The sequence below is a fragment of the Chiloscyllium plagiosum genome, unplaced genomic scaffold, assembly GCF_037043375.1.
Source record: "Chiloscyllium plagiosum isolate Xiang-an unplaced genomic scaffold, Cpla_swu_hap1 HiC_scaffold_27, whole genome shotgun sequence".
NCBI lineage: Eukaryota > Metazoa > Chordata > Chondrichthyes > Orectolobiformes > Hemiscylliidae > Chiloscyllium > Chiloscyllium plagiosum.
The window spans coordinates 48,684,458-48,707,305 of record NW_028270165.1 but is presented as its reverse complement, the minus strand read 5'-3'; the positions used below and the strand labels follow the sequence as shown (position 1 = coordinate 48,707,305).

Below are 22,848 nucleotides of genomic sequence, written 5' to 3'. Positions count from 1 at the left end.
TGCTGAGGATCTGTGATTCTACCTTCATAGCAGATGATAAGGCGGGCCTAACAACAGTGAGGGCCAACCTGACCCGGGCATCAAAGAGTCAAAATGTGCATACACAGAAAATACACAGCCACTTTCAGGACAGCAGTGATAAACTGAGCGTGTGGAAGGGCATCCAAGCCATCACTAACCACCGAACAGCATTGCCTGGTTGTGCTGGTGGTGCCTCCCCACTGCTGGATGAGTTGAACAACTTTTTATGCATAGTTTGAGGCACAAAATGATGTGGCAGCGAGGAACTCCAATCCCCACCCACCTCCCAATTCAGTCTCTCACGACCAGACTGTGCAACAATTTCTTCCCCCAAGCCATCAGACTCCTTAACACTATATGATTTGACTCTTTTTCTATCTAAAATTTTTTGCACAACTTTGAATTGCTGCTAGAAAAATGTCTATTATTTATCATTCTTTTATTATGCCATAACTTGCGTGTTTTGTACTTCTGGTCCCTCGAAGTAGAGGAGATGACAGAAACATTGGAAGCTGGTGAGAGAACGTTCACAAAATTAATCCTGGGAATTGATGTGTTTGCTAATGATGCAAGGTTGAGTAGCTTAGTTAAGCATTCATTTGAGTTTGGAAAAATGAGAGGAGATCTTAATGAATAAATATCAGAATCTTAGTGGGCCTGAAAGGTTAGTTGCCAAAAAGGTAGTGATCATTTGTGGAAGAGTCTCAGACCAGAAGGAATAGCCTCTAATCTTAAGTGTTTGCATATTTATGATGGAGATGAGGTGGATATCTTCTCTCAGAGGGTAATGAATGACAGGGCTATTGAAGTTCAATCACTAAGTACAGTCAAGGCAGATGGTGGGCAGAATTTGAGTCAAGGGAATCAATAATAAGGTATGAATGTGGATGTTTGGATTATAATATTAGACATTATGGTAATAAATGGTGGAGCAGATTCAATGGGCTAAATGGATTATTTTGGTCGAAGGTTTTGTAAACATCCTGTGGGATCTTGACAGGGCAGATATGGATAAAATGCTTCAACCTATGCATGATATTCAGACCTCGGGTTCCACAGGAACCAGAATTGTCTGTTTTGAATTTCTATCCTGTGCAGATGGTGATGCTTCCTGTAATCTCCTTTTACAGGGTATGAGAAAGGGAAGGAATTGCAGGCAGAAATATCAAAACAAGATCTGATAGAGATAATCATCATCAGCCTTTGAATCTCTCAGGATTTATTATTTCTCTGCTGCCCTGACTGCTTCGAAACGTTTCAATCATCAGTGAGACTGAGTCACACAGACCTGAGTGAGAGTGTCCCAGTGAACTGACTGTGGGAAGAGCTCTAAGCGGATACACAGCCTGAAATAGCAACATCCCATTTGCAGTGGCAAGAGACAGAACACATTCCGTGTGAGTGGTCTTTCAACTGATTGTCAAACCTGGAGAGAGATCTGGATTTCCATGTGACGGAGAAACCGTGGAAATGCGAGGATTGCAGGAAAGAATTCAAATTCCTTTGTCTGCTTGATTCCCATCATTGTGGTCACACCGGGGAGAGGCCATTCACCTGCTCAGTGTGTAGGAAGGCATTCGTTCACCTATCCACCCTGGTGACTCACCAGTGGGTTCACACCGGGGAGATGCCATTAATTTGCTCAGTTTGTGGGAAGGACTTCACCCATTCGACTTCCCTGCTAACTCACCAGCACATTCACGCCAGCGAGAAGCCTTTCTCCTGCTCCACCTGCAGGGAGCACAGATTCCTCCACCTTGCGGGTGCACCAGTGTGTGCACACTGGAGAAAGGCCATTTACCTGCTCTGTGTGTGGGAAGGCCTTCAGTCGGTCGTCCCATCTGCTGAGACACCTCTTCAGCCACACCAAGTGGAGAGTTTTTAAATTCTTTGTGTAGGTGTGACTTGTATTAGTATTCAAGATAGCACACATTCATTGGTCAGTTGAGCATCTATTAAGAGGCTCTTAACGATTTGGAACATGCGGTGACATCAGGAGGTATATACCTGAAATGTTTGACTCTTTGGAGAAATCTGAGTTGGAAAGTGTCGCACTATAAGAAGTACAGCAGGTCAGGCAGCATCCGAGGGGCAGGAGAGTTGATGTTTCGAGGATAAGCCCTTCATCACATTCCAGTGCCATACTTTTTGACACTGACTTTCTAGTATCTGCAGTCCTTGCCTCTGAGTCTGTGACGAAATCTGCCCGTGTAAAGATTGGCTCCACTTTCTCCCTTCCCAGTGAGGCTGTCAGGATGATTACATGGGTAAAAGAGAGAGCTCTTCCAGTGCTGAAGGTTGGACAATTAAAATCAGGAAAAATAAAGTTTCTTACTGCGGCTACAATCCTGGTAGCTTATGAGAAATGCCTCAGGGTATTTGGACATTGTCAGAGTCTGATGACCAACTGAGATCCACGGTTTGAACCACACAACAAGTGGCAGGATGGAGGGGGGAATGTAGACATGGGTTATATCCCTACCATAGAGCCATAAAACTCCACTGCACAGAAACAGATCTTTCAGTCCAACACGTCCTTACCAACCAGATATCCCAAATTGATGAGGCCATTTCTGGAATACTATGTTCAGCTCCAGTCTCTCTGCTTTGGGAAGGATTTAACACTTAAACGATTCAGAAAAAGTTTACAAGGCTGTTGCCAGGGTTGAAGCGTTTGAGGTAAAGAGAGAGGATGAATAGGCAAGGACTGGTTTTCTCTGAAGCATCAAAGGTTGAGGGGTGACCTTTATAGAGGTTACAAAATCATGAGTGTTATGGATAGGGTGAATACTGATACTGTTTCCCCAGTGTGGGCGAATCCAAACCCCCCCCCCCTCCCCCCAGGATAAGGAATGGAAAGAGGGAGACATTGCTTTGTTCCCAGATGTTGCCCAGAGGGAGGGAGTCTCCCTTTGAAACAGGTAGATAAGATAGTGAAGAACATGTTTGGTATGCCTTCCTTTTTTGGTCAGAGCATTCAGTATAGGAGTTGGGAGGTCGTGTTGCGGCTGTACAGGATGTTGGTTAGGCCACTTTTTGAATATTGCATGCAATTCTGGTCTCCTTCCTATTGGAAGAATGTTGTAAAACTTGAAAGGATTCAGAAAAGATTTACAAGGATGTAACCAAGGTTGGAGGATTTGAGCTATATTGAGAGGCTGAAAAGTCTGGGGCTGTTTTCTCTGGAGCATTGGAGGCTGAGGGGTGACCTTATAGGGAATTATAAAATCATGAAGGGCATGGGTAGCATAGAAATATTGGGACACAGACTTTAACCTCATACTTTCAATGCATTATCTGAGCTGAGATGGCACCTATTGTTCAAGCTATCTTGAGAATGTAACTTTTGAAAAGATGAAAGATTTAAGCTAAATTTGTTTAATATTACATTCCTGAACAATAGTCTTGTGTGACTCCAGGCAGCTGGCCAATGACAGACAAGCTGTTTGGAGCATGGGATGTCAGTACCTGTCACCGTAGCTCCTATTGGCTCCTTTAGGAAGTCCTCCATATACACTTAGGGCTATCTGGCTGCATGAGGGTTTTCAGGTTCGTGTCCTGGATAATATGTGATCATCTGGCAATCTACAAGAATTGCCACCAAAGTTATGTTTCTTTAACTGTACTGACCATGATCACTTATTTTGCAATTTGTTTTTTTTTGCAGGAAGACATACGGAAAGAAATCTGAAAGCAAATGATACATCAACTTTTGACATAGCCACTTGATTCATTGGGACTAGAATATCAGCACCCATACCAATCGAGAAGAAATTTGTTTTTGTCTGCATGAGAGATTTTGGATACTGGTGTGGCAGGAAGAACATTGAGACACAGATACGCAAGTGAGGAAGATTCAGGGCACTGACTGTGAAAGGCACTTTTATGATTTACTCAGTTTGGGGGATCAAAACTACACCACCACAGACTGTTCACCTGCTGTGTGTGCAGGAAGAATTTGTCGATTCTTCCACCTTACTAACGCACCAGCAGGTCCATACTGGGGAGAGACCATTCACCTGCCCGGAGTGTGGGAATGGATTCAGTCAGATGTGCAACCCTGTGGACACGCCAGCGAATCCACACCAAGGAGAGGCCATTCACCTGCTGCCAGTGCAAGAAGGGCTTCACCAGTTCCTCCCACCTGCAGGGGCACCAGTGAGTTCATGTGCCATCTCGGGGGAATTGAAGGAGTGATGGCTAAATGCCATTATCAACTGGACGATCAACCCAGTTCTGGGGACTCATTGGTTCAAATCCCGCCACGACAGATGGCGGAATTGGAATTCGGTCAGAAATCTTGAGTTCAGAATTGGTGGTGGGGCGGGGGGGGGAGATATCTGATTCACTCATAACCTTTTTAGGGAAAGAAATTGCCATTGTGGGAAAGGATTCACTCAGTTGTCCTAGCTGCATTCTTTACCCAGTCTGGCCTACATGTGACTTCAGACCTACAGCAGTATGGTTGACTCTTGACTGTCCCTCCTCCCCCCTGGGGAGAAATGTACTTGAATGACGGCACGGTGGCTCAGTAGTTAGCACTGCTGCTTCACAGCAGCAAAGTTCCAGGTTCGATTCCAGCCTCGGGTTACTGTCAGTGTGGAATTTGCATGTTCTCCGTGTCTGCGTGTGTTTCCTCAGAGTGCTCCGGTTTCCTCCCACAGTACAAAAATGTGCAGGTCAGGTGAATTGTCCATGTTTAATTGCTCATAGAGTTAGGTGCATTAGTCAGAGGGAAATGGGTCTGGGTGGGTTACTCTTCGGAGGGTTAGTGTGGACTGGTTGGGCTGAAGGGCCTGTTTCCACATTGTAGGGAATCTAATCTAATCTAATCATATCTGAACCTAACCATATCCCTCTAAACCCTTCCTATTAATATACCCAGGGGAGAAAGTGAGGTCTGCAGATGCTGGAGATCAGAGCTGAAAATGTGTTGCTGGAAAAGCGCAGCAGGTCAGGCAGCATCCAGGGAACAGGAGAAACGTCGATTCTCCTGTTCCCTGGATGCTGCCTGACCTGCTGCGCTTTTCCAGCAACACATTTTCAGCTCAGTATTAATATACCCATCCAGATTCCTATTAAACATTGTAAATGCACCACCCTCCACCACTTCGTCTGGCAGTTCATTCATTACACACACCACCCTCTGCGAAAAAGTTGCCTCTTCGGACCATTTTAAATCTTTCTCCCCTCATCTTAAACCGATGCCCTCCAGTTTACAACTTCATCTGCCCTGGTGAAAAGGCTTACAAAAGTTGAGCAGCCAGACAAAATGCAAAAAGAATACAACGTCGAGCTACAGGGAAAAATAAAATTGTGGCTCCAGCCGTTTTTTCTCCTTTTGGCCTTTAGATCCTTTACATCTGTCAGGAACAGTAGTCACCAAAGCGCACACTGCGCATGCTCCGAGGTGTCAGCGAGGAAGGCGCATGCTCACCGGTGTCAGCAAAGTAGTACGCATGCTCCTCGAAGTCCGAAGAACGGCACGCGACTTCCTTTTGATGGACCAATGGTAAAGCCTGGAGGACCGGATGGAGATTGGTCCTCCTGCCAGTTAGAACACCCCTATTGTCTGAATGCAGAAGGAGGACCATAAGCTTCTGTAGCTGCTGTGAAGATTGAGCTTCAGCCCAGACTGTAACTTGCTTCTTCTGTCCAACATCTGTGAGTACAGCACTTTCTTTTCTCACCCCCTTTTCCATTTAGTTTTCATTTTGGTGTTCAATTATAGTCATAGAGATGGACAGCACGGAAACAGACCCTTCGGTTCAACTCGTTCATGTCGGCCAGATATTGCAACCTAATCTAGTCCCGCTTGCCAGCACCCAGCCGATATCCCTGTTCATATAGTGTTGATTTGCAGCAGCTGAAAGGAAATGTTGGACCAGGTCTGTGTCTCAGTTGGCAAACACAAGGCAAATGCAGTACCTCAATGTGAAGCTATAGCCTTTGCCGTGGCAAGAAAAACAGAAAGGTGGTGCGTTTTTAAATGTGATACATTGGGATGTGGAGAAAGTGAGGATTGCAGATGCTGAGGATCAGAGTTGCATCCATATTCCCAATTTCTTCATTTCCACTGCATCTGCTCCCAGGAGGACCAGTTCCAATACCGTACAACCCAGATGGCCTCCTTCTTCAAAGACAGCAATTTCCCCCCAGACATGATCGACAATGCTCTCCACCGCATCTCCTCCACTTCCCGCACCTCTGCCCTTGAGCCCCGTCCCTCCAATCGCCACCAGGCCAGAACCCCACTGGTCCTCACCTACCACCCCACCAACCTCCATATACATCGTATCATCCGTCGTCATTTCTGCCACCTCCAAACGGACCCCATCACCAGGAATATGTTTCCCTCCCCTCCCCTATCAGCGTTCCGAAAAGACCACTCCCTCCGTGACTCCCTCGTCAGGTCCACAGCCCCCACCAACCCAACCTCCACTCCCGGCACCTTCCCCTGCAACCGCAAGAAATGCAAAACTTGCGCCCACACCTTCAGATACCTGAAGAAGAGCTCATGCCCGAAACGACGATTCTCCTGCTCCTTGGATGCTGCCTGACCTGCTGTGCTTTTCCAGCAACACATTTTCAGCCCACACCTTCCCCCCCCTTAGTTCCCTCCAAGGCCCCAAGGGATCCTTCCATATCCACCACAAATTCACCAGCACCTCCACACACATCATTTACTGCATCCGCTGCACCCGATGTGGCCTCCTCTACATTGGGGAGACAGGCCGCCGACTTGCAGAACGTTTCAGAGAACACCTCTAGGACACCCGGACCAACCAACCCAACCACCCCGTGGCTCAACACTTCAACTCCCCCTCCCACTCCACCAAGGACATGCAGGTCCTTGGACTCCTCCATCGCCAGACCATGGCAACATGACAGCTGGAGGAAGAGCGCCTCATCTTCCGCCTAGGAACCCTCCAACCACAAGGGATGACCTCCGATTTCTCCAGTTTCCTCATTTCCCCTCCCCCCACCTTGTCTCAGTCCCAATCCTCAAACCCAGCATCACCTTCCTAACCTGCAATCTTCTTCCTGACCTCTCCGCCCCCACCCCCACTCCAGCCTATCACCCTCACCTTAACCTCCTTCTACCTATCGCATTTCCAACGCCCTTCCCCCAAGTCCCTCCTCCCCACCTTTTATCTTAGCCTGCTTGCCACACTTTCCTCATTCCTGAAGAAGGGCTCATGTCCGAAACGTCGATTCTCATGCTCCTTGGATGCTGCCTGACTTGCTGCACTTTTCCACCAACATATTTTCTGCTCTGATCTCCAGCATCTGCGGTCCTCACTTTCTCCTAAAAGTACAGCTAATCAGGCAGCATGAGAGTTGATGTTTTGGGCACAAGCCCTTCATCAACAATGATGTGTAGATGTACAATGGGACCTCAGTGTCCTTCTGCACCAGTCACTGCCAGTTGTCGGACAGGTGCAGCAAGCTATCAGCAAGGCAAGTGGTATATTAGCAAGAGGAATTGAGTTCAGAAGTGGGGATGTCTTCCTTCTGTTAGGGGGGTCATTGAACGTATTCACTGCTGAGTTCATCTGATATTTTGAACAACAATGAAATGGATGTTTATGGGGGATATTAAGAAAATGGTTTCAAGACCAGCATAGAACATTTACAGTGTCAGACAGCACAGAAACAGCCCCTTCAGTCCAACTAGTCCATGCTGACTATGTTCTCTAACTAAACTAGTCCCACCTACCAGTATTTGGTCCATATCCTCTGAATCTTTCCTATTCAGATACTTATCCAAATGTCCTTTAAATGCTATAACTGCACCACTTCCTCTGGACATTCATTCCACACGCGAACCACTCTGTGTAAAATGAAAAATAATGTCCCTCATGTTTTTCAAATCTTTCTCCTCTCTCCTTCAAAATTTGCTCCCTAATCTTGAAACCCCCACCCAAGGGAAAGGACATCTGCCATTCACGTTAGCTAGATCTGTCATGATTTAATCAACCTCAGTAAGGTCACCTCTCAACCTCCTATGCTCCAATGAAAAATGTCCCAGCCTGTCCACCAAAATGTAGGTATATTCATATCCAGTTATGATCTGTGCAATACTGGTCCAGGCACGAAAGACCAAATGTCCTAGTCCTGCTCCCAATTCTCACCCTCTGTGTCCAGGACAGCAAGAGACCATAACACATTGGAGCTGAGATTAGGCCATTCAGCCCATCAGGTCTGCTGATAGCACACAATCGCAGCTGATAAGTTTCTCAGGCCCATTCTCCTGCTTTCTCCCCGTAACCCTTGATCCCCTTGATACTCAAGAACCTGTCTACCTCCGTCTTAAATATTCTCAATGACCTGTCCTTTACAGCCTTCTGTGGCAATGAATTCCAAAGATTCACCACTTTCTGGTTGAAGGAGTTTCTCCTTATCACAGTTCCAAAAGGCCTTCCCTTTACTCAAAGGCTGTGCCTTCAGGTTCTTGTCTCTCCTACCAATGGAAACATCTTCCCAACATCCAGTCTGTCCATGCCATTCAGTATTCTGTATGTTTCAATTAGAGTGTGGGCCTGTGTATCAGCATGAACCAGACCCTTCAGGATGAGATGCAGCAGGAATTAGGTGGGATTAAGATTTTCAGCTTCTAGGGAATAAGAGAGTTTGCTATAAATGGGAATTGAGCAGATGGGTCATTGGGCCGAGGAGTGGGAGATGGAGTTTAATTTAGACAAATGTGAGGAGTTGTATTTTGGTCAAGCAATCCAGGCAGAACTGACACAGTTAAGGGGAGTGTTGCTGAACAAAGACCTTGGAGTGCAGGTTCATAATTCCTTGAAAGTGGAGTCTCAGGTAGCTACGATAGTAAAGAAGGCATTCAGTATGCTTTCCTTTCTTGGTCAGAGCATTGAGTATGGGAGTTGGGAGGTCATGTGGCCGCTGTCCACGAAATTGGTTGGGCCACTTTTGGAACACTGCATTCAATTCTAGTCTCCTTGATATAGAAAAGATGTTGTGAAACTTTGAAAGAGGTTGGAAAAGATTTACAAGGTTGTTGCCAGACGTGGAGGGTTTAAACTACTGGGAGAGGGAGAATAGGCCAGGAATATTTTCCCTGGAGCATCAGAGACTGAGGGCATTGACGTTGTAACGGGCATGGATAGGGTGAATACCCAAGATCTTTTCCCCGGGATGGTGCAGTCCAAAACTAGACGGTGCATATTTGAGGTGAGAGGAGAATGATTCATAAGTGTGGTTGTGAAGATTGGACTTTCAGAGCAGCTGTCAAAGATGTTTTGCCCTGACTGGGAGCAGAAGTTGTAACAGTGAAATCTTTCATTTATGAGCAAACAACTGAGTGAGTGAGTCCGTCCGGGATTTTGGGGGGAGGAGGGAATTCATTGCACTTTGGGGATGCAGCCCTTCCCTATCCAGTCATTTCTGCTGTTGGGTGAGACTAGACCTCAAGATTCGGGGGAGTAGCTTTCAAACACCCATTAGGAGAGAATCTATGGAATTCTCTGCCCAATGAAGCAGTAAAGGCCACTTCAGTATATTGAAGACACAGTTGGATGGGTTTTTGCATGGTTGGTGAATTAAGGGTAGCTTTGACAATGCAGGGAGGAGGAGCTGCGATGATCTTAATGAATGGCAGAGTAGGCCTGACAGGACAAATGGCCTACTCCTGCTTTTATTACTATGGAACTATAACCCTGCATTTCCCATGGCTAACCCAGCTTCAGGATGACAAGGATTGGATCCTGAATATTGAGGGGGTAGTCAAATGGGAAGCGAGGTCAAGGTAGAGGGTTGGCACTGCTAATCAAAGCATTGATCACAGGGTAGTCTGGTGTCAGCTCAGATTTCAGGTCCTGATTTCTCTCTCCTCTGTTGATCTCCCTGTTCGCTTAGAGTAAGATGTTGGCCTGTCAGCTCTGCTGGATTTCTGCTGAAGCTTTGACACCCATTTTTACACCATTTGGAACAATAAAACATTGGGTCAATTGAGACCCAACCCACCATCTCTCAGCCTGTCAACCATTCAGATACAGTGTTGTCATAGCAGGGAATCAAACAAGAAAAACGAATCAAAATTAAAAATAAATAGATCCTCGTGCTTAATGTTTGTTCACTAGTAAGTAAACTAGAATAGGGTTCTCCCAGGATTCTTATAGTGCCCTATTTTGAGGAATTCTGTCCCTTACATCTAACTATTAGTCCCCAGCTATAATTTACAACAACATTTACAACCACAGAAATAAAGCATGTTATCTCAATGTCTGTGTGATATGCAGCACAGAAATAGACTTTTTATTTCTCTCATGCGTGTGTGTGTATACACACAAGTCCATTGCAGTGAATTTATATTTGCAGCATTATATTTGCCGATACATTCTATTTTGCTCCTAAAATGAACAATCTCCAGGCAGTCAATACATGTAGTATTATGTAAATTCAACTTTTGAAAATAGAACCAGCCTGACTCAAGGTTAGGATACAGACAGACTCTGATCTCACACCTTTCATGCATTGTCTGAGCTGAAATAGTCGTAGAGATGTACAGCACAGAAATAGATCCTGCGATCCAACTTGTCCATGCCGACTAGATATCCCAACCCATCTAGTCCTACCTTCTCACACCCACCCCATATCCCTCCAAACCCTTGCTATTCATATATTCCATCCAGATCCCTTTCAAATGTTGCAATTGTACTAGCCTCCACCTCTTCCTCTTGCAGCTCATTCCGTACATGTACCACCCTCTTTGTGAAAAGGTTGCCCCTTAGGTCTCTTTTATATCTTTCCCCTCTCACCCTAAACATATGCCCTCTAGTTCTGCCATTCCCCCCTCCCTCCCCAACCCCCCACTCTCCTCCCCCCCAAACCCCACTCTCCTCCCCCCCAACCCCCCATCCCCCCCCAACCCCCCATCCCCCCCCAACCCCCCATCCCCCCCCCCAACCCCCCATCCCCCCAGACTGAAAGATGTCATCTTTTGTTATAAAACCATAGTTATCTCGAAGGTGCCTTGCAGGAAATTGTGGGATTTACGGGATTTACATATTTGTGATACCTGCAACACATTCTAAAAGATGAAAGATTACACAATCCAGGTTTGTTCAATAGATCATTTCAGTGGCAGGGCACTGTCATGTTTTTTCATAAATTCTATGCGTTATGATCTTATTCTCCACAACCACCTGAAGGAGTAGCGCTCGAAATGCTACTCCTTTCAAATAAACCTGTTGGATGATAACCTGGCGTTGTGTGATTTTTAACTTTGCCAATCCACCTTTACCTGGACAATGCTAAATTACCCATAGTGCCAGGGTTGTGCAGGCTCGGGTGGATTAGTCAGGGGGTGAATGTAGAGGAATGGGTGTGGGTGGGTTACCCTTTGGAGGGTCGGTGTGGACTCGTTGGGCCGAATTGCCTGCTTCCACACTATGGGGATTTGTTGAAGGGAAGGGATTTTCCCAACTGTGCAGGGCAGCGCCGGCCGTCCGGAGCGGACGTAATGCGGGTCAGTCTGACACCGACCGCAGCAGGCGCAGTGAGGGTCAGCTGGACGCCGGCCATCCGCAGCAGGCGCAGTGAGGGCCAGCCGGACGCCGTCCGTCCGGAGCAGGAGCAGTGAGGGTCAGCCGGACGCCGTCCGTCCGGAGCAGGAGCAGTGAGGGTCAGCCGGACGCCGTCCAATCCGAGCAGGCGCAGTAAGGGTCAGCCGGACGCTTTCCGTCCGGAGCGGGCGCAGCGAGGGCCAGCCGGATCCAGGCCCTCCGGAGCACGTGTAATGCAGGTCAGTGGGACGCCGGCCATCTGGAGCAGGCGTAATGCGGGTCAATCGCACGCCGGAGTCCGGAGCCGGCGCAGTGCGGGGGCTGGGTGTTGGCCTCGGTCCGCCCTTGTGAATCATTATTGATGTCACAACGCGGAAGTGGCCCTGTCAGTTTCAGAGTGAAACTCTTTCCGTCTGGGCAACTCTTCATCCTGGGGGCGAGAGAGAGAAGGGAGGGACATTTGTTCACTTTAGCAACTGGAGTGAACAAACTCCGCTATGAATCTTAATTACCCGTGTGAGTGAAGATGGAACTATAGGTTGTTTTCCCTAGCGCGGCAGTGTCTGAGGGGTGACCTTATAGACTTGTATAAAATCATCAGTGGTGTGGATCGGGTAAATAGACAAGGTCTTTTACCTGGGATAGGGGAGTCCAGGACGAGGTAGTAACAAGGTTTAGGGTGAGGGTGGGTGGGGTGGACATTTAAAAGCATCAGAAGAGGAAGTGATGGAGGTTGGTACAATTACAGTATGTAAAAGACATTTGGATTGGTGTATGAATAGAAAGGGTTAAGAAGCATATGGGCCAAGTGCTGGCAAATGCAACTAGATTAATTTAGGATATCTGGAAGACTTTGGCTGAAGGATCATTTTCTGTGCTGTATATCTCTATGACTCTGGCTTTCCATTAATGTTTGCCACATCTGTATGTTCAGTTTCTCTCTGGTGTCAGTGTTAACGCCTTGATGTCTCATTTTGTTCCCCTCTTCCTGGGGGCGTTAACCATTTTGTATCTGGTTGTTCCTCAAGAAGCTGCATGGCAGGTTCACCCTGAATTAACATTTTTGTTTGCTTCCCAAAATTAGACCTGTTCGCTCTCAGCAGCAGCATCCCAATGTCGTGGAAGATATTAACTTTCAGGTGGAGTTATCCAAACTTCAGAGAGATGTCAGTCTTGATATTTTTGCTTTTCTGCCCCAGTAAGATCCTGAATCAGTACCTTCAGGAGAATTAGTTAAAAGGGAGTGAGAACAGAGAGAGAGAGTGGGATGGTGCTTTCAATTTTGTGGAAAATTCTGCAGAAAGTAGAATTGCTTGTTCTGAGTTTCTATTCTGGACTGACAGTGATGATATTTGTAATCTCTTTTTACAGAGTATTTGAAGATCGAAGTTTCAAATCAACAGATGAAGGGCTTATGCCCAAAACATCAACTCTCCTGCTCCTCAGGTGCTGCCTGACCTGATGTGCTTTTCCAGCACACTTCTCGACTCACTGTACGGCATCTGCAATCCTCGCTTTGACATCAATATCTGACAGTCACTCAATCCATTAGGACCTCAGCAATTTTCAACTTAGATTCTGTGAGAAGGAGCAAAGCTTTTTGGTTCCTGTTTCAGTACATTTTCAGCATCAGTGGGACTGGATGAGAGACCCACTGTTGAACCGCACTGAATGTGGAGCCTGGAAGAGTGATACGGCCTGGAACGAGGAATTCACGGTGGGGAAAGGCTATACACGTGTTTGTGTGCAGCTGAAGCTTTGGCCATGGAGAATCCTGAGGAATCTCACCCTGTGGAGAAACCGTGGAAGTGTGGCGACTGTGGAAAAGGCTTCCGTGTCCCGTCTGCCCTGGAGATTCATCAGCGCAGTCACACCAGGGAAAGGCCATTCTCCTGCACCGAGTGCAGGAAGAGTTTTACCCAGGCCTCCACCCTGCTGAGGCACCAGCTGGTCCGCACGGGGGAGAGGCCATTCTCCTGCCCTGAGTGCTGGAAGGGCTTTACCCAGGCCGCCTCCATGCTGAGGCACCAGCGGCGCCACACAGGGGAGAGGCCCTTCAGGTGTCCCGAGTGTGGGAAGGGCTTTACCCGGGCCTCCATCCTGCTGACCCACCAGCGGGTCCACACAGGAGAGAGGCCATTCCCCTGCCCCGAATGCGGGAAGGTCTTCAGCAATTCCTCCCACCTTCTGACCCACCGGCGTGTCCACACGCGGGAAAGGCCCTTCAGCTGTCCCGAGTGTGGGAAGGGATTCAGTCAAGTGGGCACCTTGTGGAAGCACCAGCTGCTCCACACCGGGGAGAGGCCGTTCAGCTGCCCCGAGTGCTGGAAAGCTTTCAGTGATTCCTCTGCCCTGCTGAGACATCAGCTGGTCCACACGGGGGAGTGGCCTTTCGGGTGCCCCGACTGCGGGAAGGGCTTTAGCGATTCCTCCAATCTCCAGACCCACCGGCGGGTCCACACAGGGGAGAGGCCCTTCAGTTGCCTCGAGTGCGGGAAGGCCTTCACCTGCTCCTCCCTCCTGCGGAGGCACCAGCGAGTTCATTTGCCATCACAGGGGGTTGAAGGAATGACAGCCTAGTGCCATTATCAACTGGACTAACAACCCAGTTCCGGCGAATCCTGCCGCGGGAGATGACGGAATTGGAATTCGGTCAGAAACCTGGAGTTCAGTATTTAACGATGAAACCATTTTTCGGGGCAAAGAAAACCCCCATCTGACTGACTCATGTCCTTTTTAGGGAAGGAAACTGTTGTTAGGGGAAAGGATTCACTCAGCCGTCCCAGCTGCATTGTTTCCCTGGTCTGGCTTACGCATGACTGACTCCAGACCAACAGCAGTGTGGCTCTATCTTTTTTTTCTCCCATTGGCCTTTGGATAGTTAGAAACTGTCAGTAACTCCATCTCCACAGAGTCTACTACGCATGCTCCTCAGTGTCAGCAAAAACACCGCGCATGCTTGTAGCTGTCCGCAAAAACGGTGCTATGTTGTTTTGATGGACCAATGAGGAGTACTGGAGGACCGGTAGGAGTCTAGTGTTCTTGTTAAAGACAGCCTCTCTATTGTCTGAAGGTGGACCATTAGCTTCTCAAGCTGCTGCTGCTTCTCTCGATGAATGAAGATTGAGATTCACCACAGACTGGAACTTCCTCTGTCCAACATCTGTGAGCACAGCGATCTCTCTTCTCTCCCCCTCTTCTACTCTCTTTTTTTTCATGCTGGGGTTCAATTTGTGACTTGAAGCAACTAAAAGCAAAGGGAGGGAATCCAGGGAGGGGACAGACTGGAAAAGTTGGTCCAAGTCTGTGTCTCAATTGGCAAACACATGGCAAATGTATTACCTCAGTGTGAAATTATAGCCGGTGTTGTGGAAAAAGAAAACAGCACAAAACATTGTTTAAATGATCATATATTGGGATGGCAGAAGCTGGAGATCAGAGTCAAAAAATGTGGCACTGGAAGCACAGCAGGTCAGACAGCATCCGAGGAGCAGGAGAGTTGATGTTTCAGGCACAAGCCCTTCATCAGGAATGTTGTGTGGATGGACAAAGAGGTCTCAGCGTTTTTTCACACCAGGAGAAATTGAGGTCTGCAGATGCTGGAGATCAGAGTTGAGACTGTTGCTGGAAAAGCACAGCTGTTCAGGCAGCATCAGAGGAGCAGGAGAATCGACGTTTTGGGCTGATTCTCCTGCTTCTTGGATGCTGCCTGACCTGCTGTGCTTTTCCAGCAACATGTTCTTCCACACCAATCAATGCCAGTTGTCAGACAGGTGCAGCAAGCAATGCGCAAGGCAAGTGGTATATTAGCAAGAGGAACTGAGTTCAGAAGTGGGGATGTCTTCCTGCAGGTATGGGGTCACTGAATACATTCAAGGCTGAGTTCATCTGATATTTTAAACAACAATGAATTGGATGGGTATTGGGGAAGGCAAGAAAATGGTTGTGATGACCAGTAAAAGAAGAGTTAAAGTCAGACAACACAGAAACAGACCCTTATCCGAGGATGGATGTGGTGTTCCCTACATTGGACAAACAGGCAGAAAACTAGCCACTAGGATATATGAACATCAACTAGCCACAAAAAGACATCACCCACTATCCCTAGTATCCTTACAGATGCATGAGGAAGGACACCACTTCGACTGGCACAACACATCCACCCCAGGACAAGCCAAACAGAGACACGCATGAGAATTCCTAGAAGCATAGCATTCCAACCAGAATTCTATCAACAAATACATTGACTTGGATCCCATTTACACCCCCCCCCCCGAAAAAGAACAGGAAATGACATTGCCATACGAAATGATGCCACCACAGGAAATGACATCACCAACCCAAACATCTAAATAGAAAGTGGGCTACACCACTGGTGCTTCATCTGGAGGCTCACTGCAGATGTTACCTAGTATAGTGATGGAAAATGAACCTTTCAGCTCAGCGAGCAAACCTACATCCAGAACCTCACCCTGAGCTACAAACCTTCTCAAAACTCACCAGTTTCATGGTCCAATCTGGTTACTGAAATTCTTCATATTGATGGATCCACTCCAATTAAACACTGGGAAGAATGAAGCCACTGGTTTCCAGTTTTTGCATCCATCTTCATTCCTCAGCCTCCATTCTCTCCCTTATAACTCTCAGATTCAGCCAGGCTGTTCATAACTTGCTGCATTGGATTCTGAGAGGATGTTCTGACCTGTGCCAGCACAAAGCCTCCTGTATCCGCCTCTGTCATCTCATTCAAGCCTGTCCCATTCCCAAAGTAGCTGCTGCTGCCGGAATCATCTTTGGTCCCTTCCTTACCTCCAGGCTTGACTACTTCACTGCTGCAATCAATAATTTTACGCATTTGCCCTTCTGTAAACTTGAAATCATCTAAGACTTTGCTCTTGTATCATGACAACAATTCTCATTCCTCTGTGGCTCATGTGTCCACTGACCTGTGCTGCTGCCCATTCAAGCAACAACCAAATTTTAAAATTCTCATTTTAGTCTTCAAATCTCTCCAATGGTTTCTCCCATCTTTATCTTTGTAATCTCTGTCTGTTGAGATGAGTGTGCTGCTCCAATAGTGAGTGTCTTTGAACAGAACTTGCAGGTAATGGTCTCCCATGTAACTGCTGCTCTTGACCTTCTTAACGGTAGTAGTTTGAAAGGAGCTATCTAAAGAGTTTTGACTTTCCAAACATCCTGATATTGCTTCCTTGATAATTGATTCTAACAACTTCCCATTAACAGCTGTTGAACTAACTGGTCTGCAATTTCTCACGTATTGCTTCTCTCCCTTTTTGAATACAGGTGTTACATTAGTATTTTTCCACTCCAGTGGATTCATAAGATATCAGAGGCCATTCAGCCCAGCAAGTCTGCTCCGTCACCCAATCATGGCTGAAGTCAACTCCTTTCTGGCGCTTTCTCTTCGTAACCTTTGATCACCTTGACAATCAAGAATCTACCTATCTCAGTCTTAAATAAACTCAATAAATCTTTCTTGTGTCCAAGGAATTTTGGAATATTGTAACTAACGTATCCACTGCCTTTAGTACATTAGAATGTGGGCCATTAGGCCCAGGGGACCTGTCCGCCCTCAATCCCGATAGTGTACCTATCGACGTTGATTGTTTAAGTTCTACCCTTTCTACAGCCTCTGACTTGCCTGTTCCAATAGGGATAGTATTGCTGTCCTCCAATGTGAAAGCTGAGGAAAGTTTTGATTTAGCAGCTTTGCTATTTCAGTGTTCCCCCATTAACTCAGCGGTTTCACCTTCCAAGGGACCAACATTTACTTCAGCGATTCTGTTCCCTTCAGCATTCCAATACAAGCTCTTGCTATTCTTTTTGATATTTTGTGCTGGGTTTATTTCGCAATTTACCTTACCTATTTTTATGAAATTTATTCATATCCGTTTGTTTATGTCTGAAAGTTTCTCAATGCTTCAGCCTTCCAGAGGTCTGGAATAACATTTCTGAAAATTGAAAGAAAATACGTTCAAACTTAAAAGAAACTCACCTTGCAAGTGGCTGGGGGCGGGGAAAGCGATCGCCCCGCCCCCATTGTCACCGAATTCTTGGAGGACTCCTCCGACCGCGCCACTTCGGCGGTGATGACGTCACCAGGAGGGACCCGCCCCCTGAGTTGGCGCATGTGCAATGGGACAAAGACAGTGTTACTGAGTGTGGGAGAGGAATGGCGCCGGCGGCTGAAGGAACAAGAACAGGAGCCGCTGGAAAAAGCTGAGCAGGTCCGGCAGCTCGTGTCGGGAGGAATGTGAGGAGGTGTTTTGGGTCCGGGGATTCTCCTTCAGAACAGGACCAGGTTTCAGGAACATCCCGGGGAGGTCGCCAGGCCCGAGCGCCAAGACCTGGCTCCTGCCCCCGGGGAGAGGAGACAGTGAGACAGGGTAGGATTGGGAACCGCGGGAGGAGGGAGACTGGGGAGTTTATAAACTCCTAGGGGGAGGCCTCAGGCCTCCAATAGAAGCCCCACAGGCTCAGTGTTTACTTCACCGGCGAAGAAGCTCTCGGGTTGCCCGGGCAACCGGCCGCCAGCTTTGTGAGGGTCAGGCGCCTGTTGTCTTGGGACGGGGTTGTTGGATTGTTGTATAATATTGATCTCCTCTGTACTTCTAATCTTAAATATTTTTAAAATGTACACTGGCTTCAATTTCTGAATTCTAAGTACAGAAGCAAAATATAAACATCTCCTTACATGTATCCCAACATGTGCATAGGAGCTAAGACTGCCTCAAGATTTACTGAGGTGCTGAATCAATAGCTCTTTCTCTTTTGATTAATGAAGATGGTGCCCAGCAGACTCCTGCACACAGCCTGTTCTGTCAGCGTTTATGGGAGAGATATGATAGCAAAACCCGTGAAGCCAAGTAATTTGAAGTCACACTTTCGTGCTTTAATCCCCTCAAATTCAGCATTACGTCAAGGCTGTAGGTGTACCAGACTCCCTAGGACAGCCAGGATGGATAACAAAGAGGAGAGCTGAGGTGTTATCCTCGTCAAGCCTGTAACTTCTGCAAAAAACACCATCAAGTTAATTAAATGCAATGTCCCCTTCAGCAATCCCACGCTGGCTCTTCTTAATCCACCTTTCTCCATGTGACTACAAATTTTGACCAGAATAACTATTTCTGCTTTTCCACCAAATTTAAACTGGCTGCCCTCTAATTGCTGAGTATATCTTTACAACCTTTCTTAAACAAGGCTAAAGTGTTTGCAGTTTTCCAGTCACTTCCTCCAATTCCATGGAAGACTGTTGAATTATGTCGAATGCTCCCACAATTTCTGTCGTCCCTTTCTTCAAGATCCTTGGATATATTTCATCAAGTCCCAGTGCCTTGTCAACTTCTAAGTGCCAACAGCTTATCGAAGACTTCTTTCATATTAATTTTGAACTTATACAGTGACAAAGTCACCTTGTTGGTTGCCCCGTAAGAATTGATTAGAGCAGAGTGAGAACAGAGGGGGAGAGAGTGGGATGGTGTTTTCAATTTTGTGAAATAAGAAAAGAATATTCTGCAGAAAGTAGAATTGCTTGTTCTGAATTTCTACCCTGCACTGACAGTGATGAATCTTACATTTTCTTTTTGCAGCGTATTTGAAGATCTGAAGACAGAAGTTTCAAAATGAACAGGTATAAGCGTTATGCCGGAAACATTGACTCTCCTGCACCTCGGATGCTGCCTGACCTGCTGTGCTTTTCCAGTGCTGCGCTTTTTGTCTCTGACTCTCCAGCGACTGCAGTCCTCACTTTGACATCAATGTCTGACAGTCACCCAATTCATCAGGACCGCAACAATTTTCAACTATGATTCTGTGAGAAGGAAACAAACTTTTTGGTTCTTGTTTGAGTACTTTTTCAGCATCAATGGGACTAGATGAGAGACCCTACTGTTGCAGCGCACTGAGCGTGGAGCGTGTAACAGCTATACGGCGTGAAAACAGGAATTCACAGTGGGGAGGGGCTGTACAAGTGTTTGCGTACAGCTGAAGCTTCAGCCATGGAGAAACTGGAGGAATCCCGCCCTGTGGAGAAACCATGGAAGTGTGGTAACTGTGGGTCTCTGCCCCAGAGACTTCTCAGCGCAGCCACACCGGGGAAAGGCCATTCTCCTGCCCAGTCTGTAGGAAGGCCTTCAGCAAATCCTCTGACCTGCTAAAGCACCACCAGATCCACAGAGGGGAGAGGCCATTCAGCTGCCCTGAGTGCGGCAAGGCATTCAGCAGTTCCACCACCCTGCTGACCCACAAGCGGGTCCAGGCGGGGGAGAGGCCCTTCAGCTGCTCCGAGTGTAGGAAGGCCTTCAGCAATTCCTCCGACCTCCTGAAGCACCAGCGGGTCCACACAGGGGAGAGGCCATTCTCCTGCCCTGACTGCGGACAGGCCTTCGGTGATTCCTCTGCCCTGCTGACCCACCGGCGGGTCCACACAGGGGAAAGGCCCTTCAGCTGTCCCAACTGCGGGAAGGCCTTCAGCAAATCCTCTGACCTGCTGAAGCACCAGCGGGTCCACACGGGGGAGAGGCCGTTCTCCTGTCCCGAGTGTGGGAAGGCCTTCAGCTATTCCTCTGCCTTGCTGGCCCACCGGCGGGTCCACACCGGGGAAAGGCCCTTCAGCTGCCCCGAGTGTGGGAAGGCCTTCAGCAGTTCCTCCTACAGGCTGAACCACCAACGGGTCCACACGGGTGAAAGGCCTTTCAGCTGCTGAGAGTGCGGGAAAGCCTTCAGCAATTCCTCCAACCTACTGACCCACCGGCGTGTCCACACAGGGGAGAGACCCTTCAGCTGTCCAGAGTGCGGGAAGGCCTTCAACAGTTCCTCCCACCTGCTGACCCATCAGCGGGTCCACACGGGGGAGAGGCCGTTCCCCTGCACCGTGTGCGGGAAGGCTTTTAGCAATTCCTCCAACCTGCTGAACCACCAGCGGGTCCACACGGGCGAGAAGCCCTTCACCTGCTCTCAGTGTGGGAAGGGTTTCACACGCTTCTTCAACCTGCGGAGCCACCAGCGAGTTCACGCGCCATTGCAGGAGGATTGAAGGAGCAACGGGTTGGTGGTGGTGTTGGGTGTGGAGAGTGTGTGCGCTTTGACCTTGAGCTGTTTTTTAAAAAGAACTACTTTTTCTATGCCTTTTTGCTGGGGGGAATCTGAAGCTGTAACAAAGTTGGTCACAGTAAAGTTTACCTGAACTTAACGTCGGGTTCAGGCTCTCATTGAAAGCTTTGAGCTCCAAATGGTTTTTGTTTTAAAGCTGCTCATTTCTTTCAGCCTCCTGCACTAAGTTTCCAATGTCGTGTATCAGATGGAGTAGTGAATGAGTAGCTACTATCGTTAGAAATTGTAAATTTTTCAGGAGTGCAGGTACCTCACCATTTCATCAGCATTGTAAAGTTTACTGGCAGCAGTAAAGGGTGTGGGCCGAGTTCACTAGAAACGATGTGGAGGGGCCGGTGTTGAACTGGGGTGGGTAAAGTTAAAAAGCACCAGGTTATAGTCCAACAGGTTTATTTGGATGCATTAGCTTTCAGAGCACTGCTCCCTCATCAGGTAGCTGTGGAGCAGGATCATAAGACACAGAATTTAAAGCAAAAGATCACAGTGTCATGCAACAGAAATGATATATTGAAAAAAACCTGGATTGCTGTTAAGTCTTTCATCTTTTAGAATGGGTTGCAGGTTTTGCTTCATTAATGTAGAAATCCCAGAATATTTTTTTAAGTCAGTCTCGAGATGACTTAAGGTTTTATAAAAATAGGTGACATCTCAGCTCTCACAATGTATGAAAGGTGTGAAGTTTGAGTGTGTCTGTATCCAAATCTTGAATCAGAATGGTTCTATTATCAAAGTAGGAATTTATAAAATAATACATGGATTGACTACCTGCCGATTTCTGCTCAAAGCGCACATCGAATGTATCTGCAAATGCAAATTCACCACATAGACCCATGTGTATGTGTTTGCAAGTGTGCATGCTTGGTAACGTTTGTGTGATGGAGTATAAGCCTCTGAGAAGGCGTGTGTGGGGTGTGTTTGTATGTGTGTGTCTGAGAGACCATGTGTATGTAAGAGAGCATGTGAGTGTATAATGTAGTGGAGTGACCCAAGGTCCCTGTTGAGACCATCCTCATGGGTTCCGAACTTGGCTATCAGCCTCTGCTTGGCCACTAAAAACAATTGAGCAGTTATACAACATGCATTGGAGCGTACTGGGTGGAACTTATCTTTTGCTTTGCAGAAGGTGGGAGGCTCTGGATGAGAGCAAACACATGCTGGAAGACCTTCAGCTCAGAGTTGGAGCTGGAAGCCAGGCTGCATACACATCAGGGGAAAACTTAACCAGCTTTTTATTCCGGGTAATGGTCATTCATCTCCAGACAGAGCCTTCTCATTGGGTCAGTGGACAGGATCAGGTGGGTATGAGTGTGAATCACGCAGGTAAAGAGGATCTGAGAGAGGGCTGCAGGGGGGAGGAGCTAACTGGCTGGGTGGTGGGAGGAAGAACAAAGTTTGGGGGGGGGGAGGAGAAGGTGGTGGTGGTAAGGGACAATAGTGACAGAGATCGTCTCTGTTCTCTGCAGTTGGCAGCAGAATTCAGGAACCAATGTGCTCAGGGCTGGAGAAGTGGGAAAGGGAGGCTGCAGTGGGTGTGGTCCAACAATGTCAGGAGACGACAGCCAGTCAGAAACTACAAAGACAAAGCAGAACCCCAAAGCTATGGGCAGCACAGTGACTCTGTGGCTAGTGCTGCTGCCTCACATTGCCAGGGACCTGGGTTTGATTCCAGCCTCTGTGGACTGTCTGTGTGGACTTTGTGCATGGTTTACCTCTGGGTGCTGCGGTTTCTACCCACAGTCCAACAATCTGCAGTTTAGGGTAATAAGCCAGGGGGAGCTGCAGAGCTATATGGTAGGTGAGTTGTTCTGGTGGGAAGCTGTTTGGAAGTTTGGTGTGAATTAAATGGGCCAAATAGCCTGCAGGGATTATATGATTCTGCTGCCATGACCACATGTATATTGAGAAGTGACTGCAGTGGTCCTGGGAAAGGTGGGATTTGTGGTGTCGCTGCCCGCTGTCCATTCTCTCCCTGTCCCCCCAACCCCTGTCCATTTTCTCTCTCTCGACCCCCAGCCATTCTCTTTCCCTTTTTCCCCCCAGCACCTGTTATTTCTTGTGCCTCAAGACTTCTTTGATTGCTGTATCAAGACTTTCTCAGAAAAGAGAGAGAATGGATGTTGATGAGTCTATATGAGAGATGGGGGTGTATGAGAAATGGCTGATC

At 47.6% G+C, this 22,848-nt stretch overlaps 1 protein-coding gene and 1 pseudogene across 1 annotated transcript; both read left to right on the top strand.

Annotated features, from left to right (window-relative positions):
• Positions 1-13,293: 13,293 nt before the first annotated feature.
• Positions 13,294-14,375, top strand: LOC148143953 (uncharacterized). The gene has a single exon (XM_087974522.1). The coding sequence runs from the start codon at positions 13,317-13,319 to the stop codon at positions 14,130-14,132; it is 816 nt and encodes a 271-aa protein (XP_087830648.1). The 5' UTR covers positions 13,294-13,316; the 3' UTR covers positions 14,133-14,375.
• Positions 14,376-18,357: 3,982 nt separating this feature from the next.
• On the top strand, positions 18,358-20,788 carry LOC148143952 (uncharacterized; annotated as a pseudogene).
• The last annotated feature ends 2,060 nt before the right edge of the window (positions 20,789-22,848 follow it).